At 37.6% G+C, this 8,060-nt stretch overlaps 1 protein-coding gene across 1 annotated transcript; it reads left to right on the top strand.

Moving 5' to 3' along the window:
* Positions 1 to 1,493: 1,493 nt before the first annotated feature.
* LOC131068820 (fasciclin-like arabinogalactan protein 12) lies at positions 1,494 to 2,567 on the top strand. Its single transcript, XM_058004096.2, has one exon. The coding sequence runs from the start codon at positions 1,569 to 1,571 to the stop codon at positions 2,343 to 2,345; it is 777 nt and encodes a 258-aa protein (XP_057860079.1). The 5' UTR covers positions 1,494 to 1,568; the 3' UTR covers positions 2,346 to 2,567.
* Positions 2,568 to 8,060: the final 5,493 nt, after the last annotated feature.

Below are 8,060 nucleotides of genomic sequence, written 5' to 3'. Positions count from 1 at the left end.
ACTATATCAATAACATAAAGGTTATCCACACTGAACTTCTCATTGTAGGAACAAAACACCATCTAATCGAGATTTCAACCAGTAAGTTTGAGACACCCATTCTCAACATCTATATCTATCGCTATCTCCTTACCCCTCTCTCTCCCAATTACAAATGCAACATGAGCCTATTGGTAATAGAGCCTGATTATCTTGTTTATTTAAAGGTTTTGTTTCAATCATGGTTAGATCGTAGTAAGTGGATGCATAGTTGATTTGAAGCTATCACATCTCTATTGAGACCTTTATCCCACAAGCAACATTATTTGCACACCAAATTAGATAAGAATTTTCCCCTATTAACCTTCCACACCTTTTCAGTGTACCCATTGCACACCAAGGTGCAATTTCTAGTAAACATAATAAATGAGGAATGTGAAAAATATGTATACATATAAAGAAGATATAGGTAGCAAAATATGAGAATGTGTATAAATAGAAAAATATGTCTTACTTCACACAATATTCTAACATTTATTGATATATATGCAAAAGCATAAAATTATTTCCTTCAAATGAACACAAAAGTAAATAACAATGAACACAAATATAAAATAAATAATTCATCTAAATAAATATTATAAAAAACATAATTAATAGATACACATATCAGAATATAAATATGCATAATCAAAAGAAAATTACCTAATGTGACATGTAAAAGGAATATGTTCCCCTCCTTAAAAGTTTCCCTTTCACTATATTCAATCCTTTAGATGATTGGAAGGCTCATAAAGGCTACAATTTGTAAGTGGAGCTTCAAGGAGGTCCCATTTTATCTAAGCTAATGCTTTGTATGCATCATTAATCCCAAAGGCCTTATTCTTCAGTCAACATTAAAATTTAATGTGAAATTTATGTGCTGGCTACATTATAACTAAATTCTAATGACAAATTGCTTTCACTAAACCCTAAACACCACCTTTCCTAATGATGCAACAAGAAACGACCATGGTAGTTGTAACATCAAGCAATTTTATTCCAAAATTGCAGACCCACCTGGCCCAAAAACTCCCCCCACCTTACAAATTTGCAAAATGTGTTCTGTTTCAGATTCAATAAGCTTCAATAAAACTTTCCCAATCCCATCTCTCACCTCCTTCAAATCAATGATTCTCTGAAATGCTTCTCATGGCCGCATTCAATTCAGTTAGCATTTCAAGTCCTGGCCCCCGCGTTGTCAATCAGCCATCCTACCAATCGTAATCGTCAAACAAATTCCAACCATCAAAAGCAACCCACGAAATGACTTCACACCGACCAATTCTGCACCATGACAGGCCCCCCCCCAACAAGAATGATGATGATGATTCAGTGCTTCCTGCGCTAGGAAGCCTCCATGATAGCCTATCAACTTGCAGCTCACCTGATGCTCCCACCCCACCTTTCCATCTAATTCCCCTGTTCCCCCAATTCCACGTACATGCATATAAAAACACCACCCGCCCAAACACCCAAACAGAAATCCTCAGCCCTGCAAAATCCTGAAATTGCAGAGCAATAAGAAGACGAAAATCCCCAATTCGAACATGGCTTCTGTAGTCTTGACAATCCTCTGTGCAGCGAGCTTCCTATTCATGGCCGTCCGGTCCGACGGCGTCTCTCTGGCCACGGGTCCGGCGGCGGCGGCGGCGCCTGCGGCCCCGGTGGCCGCGGCGCCGAGCTCCGGGACGCTGAACATAACGGCCGTTCTGGAAAAGGCCGGTCAGTTCAATACATACATAAGCCTGCTGAAATCCACACAGGTGGGAAATCAGCTGCAAATTCAGCTCAACAATTCGCAACAGGGGATCACCCTTTTCGCCCCCTCGGACGCCGCTTTTGCAGCTCTGAAACCCGGCACTCTTAACTCAATTAGCGACCAGGACAAAATGGCCCTTCTGCAATACCACGCATTGCCCAGCTATTACACACTCGGGCAGTTCCAGACCGTGAGCAACCCCGTTCGGACCATGGCGTCGGGGAACGGAGGCCCCTTCGGGATGAACTTCAGTTCCATCGGCAACAACGTTAATGTCTCCACGGGTATTGTGAACGTTGCGATTTCCGGTGCCGTCTATTCACAGAACCCCATTGCCGTGTATCAGGTCGACAAGGTGCTTCTTCCTACAGACATTTTCGGCCCAAAGGCCCCCGCCGCTGCTCCCACACCCGAGGCCGGCGCTCCCATGGTGACGCCCACCGTTTCTCCGTCATCTGACGGCTCTGCGTCTTCAACTTCTGGGTGCAGATCTCGGTTTGTGTCGTCCAATGGCGTTGCTCTGGCTGTGGCTGTTCTGTCTGTGGGAATCGTGGCTTGCTTGTAACGTCGGTGAGGTGGTATTATTTGTTTTTGCTTTCGAATTACTGTGCTGTTGTGGGGTGGCCTTCCTTCTTTCCTTGCCCTGAATAAAGGCCATTCTTTGTAATTGCGGTGATGTGGGTATTATTATTATTGCATTCTGTAAGCGCCATGTTCAGATTTTGTATTCTGTATTTCATATTTTAAATTTTTGTTATGAAATGGGGATTTCTGATGGTTTTTGGAACGATCTATCTTTAGTGATGTACTTATCATAGATTCAGTAAATTGGATTTTTTTTTTGGTTCTCTGTTTCATCGTTTGAAGTAGATCACCGACTCCCAATGTAACAGTAACTTATCCGAATTTGAATATGAAGCACTGTTCAATTCTGTTTTTATAAAAGAAAAAATTCCCCTCGCAATATTTATATTTTTTGTTTGAGTAATCTGGATTCGGTTATCTACGAAAAGCTAAAGCATGCATTCACTCCTCTTCCCCTAACGTCCCTTTACAACTATTCATTGGAAAACAATATATAAAAAAACATGAATACAAATCAAACACCATCAAAGAAAAATGAATGAGTTTTTGAAAAAAATAAAATAAAGTATATTAGGGCATTGTTAGTTCATAAATCTAGAATTCTTTAAGTTTATTGAATCATTTGATATTTAAGAATAGTTTATCTTTTGAAGTGGATCAATATTTTCTTGTAGTTTAGTTTTGGGACTGATTTTTACTGGATGCTTATGGACAACTTCCAATGTAATAGTAAATTGTCTGAATTTGAATATAAAGCATTGTTTAAAACTTTTTTTTTTTTTTTTAAAGCAAAAATTCTTCAATAACATTTTTGTTTGAATAATCTGAATTCAATTATATAGGACAAGCTAAAGCATCCGTTCACTCCTCTTTCCCTAACCTCCCTTCCAAGATACCATTGTATAGTTTCTAAAATTTGTAAAATGCAACAGATTTTCGTGAAATTTTCACATGCTCAATCCTCATGATTGGTCTCCCCATTGTTGTTAAAGCACAAAAAATTAGACTAAAAAATGATGTGTTTTACAAATTTGAGAATTTTTTCATGTTTATATTTTATGTGGAGATTAGCCACAGGTCTCCCCTTACCCCTCTTCATTGGAAAACAAGATCTAAAAAAAATGAAAGAAAATCGAACACAAAACAAGAGAAATGAATGAGTTTTTTTCTTTTTGTTGTTGTTGTTGTTGTGTGTGTGCGTTTTAAGAATAAAACACGTTTGGGTTCATATAAAGTATATTTTAGAATTCTAGACGTTCATTGAATCATTTGATATTCAAGAATAGTTTTTCTTTTTGTTTTATGAAACATTAAATAGTGTAATGGTCAAATAAAGAATGATATTTTACATCTCATTTACATTAAAAAATGGTAAATAGTTGTCTTATTTTTACTAATCATAATTTACTTCTAATTATTGAACCATTTGATATTTAAGAATAATCATCTTCTTTGTATTATCTATCTAACTCATCCACCTACATAATTAATTAACTTCTACAACATGATCTAAGGTTTTAGCATAGAGGATTTAGTGCATTATTAAAATAATTTTTTACTTTATTGCTTTAATGACCATGTTCTTAAAATTTCTTGTTCTAAATTATGCTTTTCTAAAGTGTGACAACTTTTGGTTGAACTTGAGATTTTATTAACCTAAAAAGGATCTTAAGTTTTCAATTACTATAAATTGATAATATATCTTTAGGAGTGAATCAAGTCATTTTGTTAGTTCTCTTCTATTACAATTTAGTATCAAAATTCTATTAGCTAAAAATCACTTCTTAGGTCTTATTTCAGCTATCAATATTATTAACTATATCATACATTGCAAAACAACATAATATAAACAAAAAAATAGTATTATATTATATGGAAAAAAAATTCATCCCAATGTATGATTAGTGATATTCCATGACTTAGTTTATTTCCCCATCCAAGGGTTTTTGACTTATAATAACAATGTGAATTGGTGATAACCAACCACTAACCAACCTTTATCTCTTAAATAACTAACTCATATTTTCCAAAGGATCTCTCCCCTACACAAGTCTCTTGTAAAAATGTCATTTTGTACATGCCCATGTGTTTCTCCTATGTGTGTTTAGGATAATAACATAAGGGTATATTAAGGTGTCCCATAGGCTAGTAGTATAAGGGTATTTATGTGTATCTCTTAGGATTGTGTTTTAGCATTGACATACTATGATGAGTCTTTGAATGATATATGTAGTGTCATAAATTGTTGACCATAACAATTTCATGTCACATTTAGCACTCATTTTAGTGTATATGCTTGAGACATTTTTGAATTTTCCCATTGAGGGACCTATTTGTCAAAATTTATTCAAATTTTTGATTATCATGCCCTTTGAAGCATGAGATGTGCCTAGACTAGGGTGCCCATCACTCGTGTCCTAACATCTTCCCTCCCAAATTTGGGAATTCAATTGTCGGTCTTTGGTAACCTTGAAACTTGATCTTGTTTTTCAACCTTATCTCCAATTATTATTTTTGAAGGCTATGAACACATATATAAGGACATTATTCCTCATTCATACCCTCAATGATCTCTAGAAATCATCAAGAATGATTTTTAGCTAATGAATTTTTAAAGACTATTGGCATAAAGCATATTAAATTTTTAATTCAATTCCAAAAAAGATTGATTATTGTTTCTCATTTATTATCAATATTATGCTATATGCACTAACACTTGCAAAACTTCCAAATGAGCATTATATCACCACCTTTTAGTGGAACTTCTTGAGAGGGTTTCATACCTAAGGTAATCTTGTTGAAGAAGGGAAAAACAAGAAAAGAAAGATTCAATGGTTAATATTCAAATAAAACATTCAAAACACAAATTAAACCATTTATACCTTGCTATTTTACCTTCTCCTTTAGATTGAGCAATGGATGAAGAGGAATGCGCCCAAATTCTCCACTTGATTGGATGTGCTCCTTGTTGATATGTGGTTTTATCTCCAATGCACAACAAATGGATGGGAGGATGGAATGATGAATGCTCAAATGGATGGAGAATATGGATGACTATGGATGCTAAGTGATCAAGGATGTTAATTGCATATAATGAGGATGCTAAGGGAATGACTCTAAGCACAAATGAACAACATGAGATTACTTGAATATGAGATGAGAAATGAAGGGGAGGAGAATAGATTGGAAGGGATATGAATGGATGGTTGAGATTGAAGGAAGGTGGGGACATGGGTTGAGAGGAAAAGGTGTGAAGACCAAGAGATTTGCCATAAAGGCATTTCTTGTCTCCATGTTCCACAAAGTGCATGGGGAAGAGATCTTCAAGTACCTTGGGGGAACAAAAAAGAATTTAAAATTCCTTGAGAGAGGACAAGGGAGTTAACAATTCCCAAAAATGGATTGCATGGGGAAAGGAAATGGGAAAAGGAATTAAAAATTCCTTGGGAAGATGAGAGTGCCTAGGAGAATGGGGAATTTTGAAATACTTGAAATGACCCAATTAGGTACATTTATGGTTGGAAGGTGAAGGGGACAAGAGGAAACAATCCATTTATGGCAATTGGTTGACTTGGTGGCTAATCATGGGGATTAGCCACTAGCAAATGATTAGAAAGGATGATTACGGGAATTAATAAGAGATTAGAAGACAAGTAGGATTTATAGGAGGATTTGACAAGAGGAGAGAGAATGGGAGGAGGAATTTAAAAATTGGTAAATAATATTAAGTGGGCTTCTAGAAGAATTAATTAGGCTAAGTGTGGATTAGAGGAAAGTGATTTGTAGGAATCACATGATTTAGTTAATTAATTTGGATTAATTAACTAAAGGGAATTTAGAAGAATTAATTAATTTAAGGACTTTAGAAGAAGAGGGAATAATTGATTTATTTAATAAATCAATTATTGGACTATAGTGATAGGATTAATAATTATTTCTGAGAAGAATAAAGGGGATCATAATCAAATAAATTAATTATGTAGAAAGCATAAATTAATTAAATATTTAATTTAATTAATTTTAGACATCTACATTTTGCTCCTGTTTTACACAACGGCAAAATTGGTAATGGGTAAAAGACAAGAAAAGCATGCCCCATCGTGAAGACACGGGTGGTATATGCCCCTTCGAGAATTTAACCGGGAATTTTAAAATTTTTTGTGGAAATTCTTGAAAAATATAGAAAATGATAGAAAAAGAGAGGAAAAGGGGGGATGCAAAAAGAAAATAATGATGGGTCAAGAAAAGGAGCGAATTGAAAGGGAGGCGAGAAAATGGGGCCATGGGGGGCTCTATATAAGCCACAAAGGGGTCATTGTCACATACACCTTTAGAGAATTTAGAGAGCACAAAGCCCTTGGAGAGAAATGGACCGCGTTCCAATGCACGAGCATCGCGCTGAGAGATTTAGATGCTACGAGTGACTAAGCGAGTATGGCCCACTGATATGTACCTTGACCCCACTTTGTGATTTACTAGGTTAGGGTATTTATTAGGGTTATTTAATAGGCTATAAAGTTAGCAGGGTAGAGACATTGATCGCTGTATCAACATCTCTGCGGGGGTTCAACATCTTCGTAGGCGACTAACGCCTATTTAGGCATTGAAAGGGCAAAGTGGGGGAAATCAATGCAAGCGCCAATGATCAACGTAGGCGTAGGCATCGATTAGTGCTAAAGGGGATCAAAGGGGGTAGAGACTGTGCTTCGACATCTTTGCTTGTGGCGTGACACTTGCACCATGACTTCAATGTCTCCGTCAGAGGGGATCAACGTCTCCACCGGGGAGGCTGGAGAGGGTAAAATGAAGGATAGGAAGGGGGCAAGAAGGAGTCAAGGGGGTGCATAGATGCCCCTGGGATGGCATGGGATAGAAATAGGATAAGATAGGCTAGCATAGGATAGTATAAGCAGGATAATGAAGTGAATTGATTGGGTGCAAGAGGAGGCAGGACCGCTCACATCATGAGAGCACTGGCCTTCGACCATGAGGCTGTATAGATAGATGAGAGATGATGAGAGAGAGATCCTGAGCACAGTTGGTCTATGGTTTGTTGGGAGATGGCCTAGGATTAGGGCTCACACTACCATGATGACAACATTCGTGGAGTGCTAGGATAGTCGGATATGCACCTTCCACCTATCGACTGGGGAGGATATCATTACATGGTTAAACGTGTGGAGGATCTTGAAGATCCCCATCTGAGGCATGATTCCCGAGTATAGGCTCAAAGAAGGTGATTATTACTTGTGCAGGTGTGTGAGTATGACGCGCTACCTATGGATTGGATACAAATGCACCTGGGACATGCCATGCAAATCAACCATATCCTGCGCCTGGTGTTATTCACATATGGATTGATCAGTGGATGGATTATGCCAGACCTCAGTGGGCATGGATTCACTATTGGATGGGCTTTTTGCGTGTATTATATGGTAGAGGACTATGTGTAGTATTGTTGGGGAGTAGTGATGCTCAGACAGTTGTACCACGACATGCATCTATGTCTTTAAAGGGGTTACAGGAACCTTGACATAGGGGTTACACTGCTGCATATTTGGGAATGGGAGCATATCGCGGTAATGTGATCGATAGGGAGATAGGATAGGAGGCGATGGTTCCCTTATATGGATAGGTACAGGGGGCTCCTACACTATCACAGGGTGGGGGCTATGTGGTATTGGAGGCGCATCTT

The sequence above is a fragment of the Cryptomeria japonica genome, chromosome 7, assembly GCF_030272615.1.
Source record: "Cryptomeria japonica chromosome 7, Sugi_1.0, whole genome shotgun sequence".
NCBI lineage: Eukaryota > Viridiplantae > Streptophyta > Pinopsida > Cupressales > Cupressaceae > Cryptomeria > Cryptomeria japonica.
Note: the sequence above shows the minus strand (reverse complement) of the source record. Positions and strands in the feature narration are given on the sequence as shown.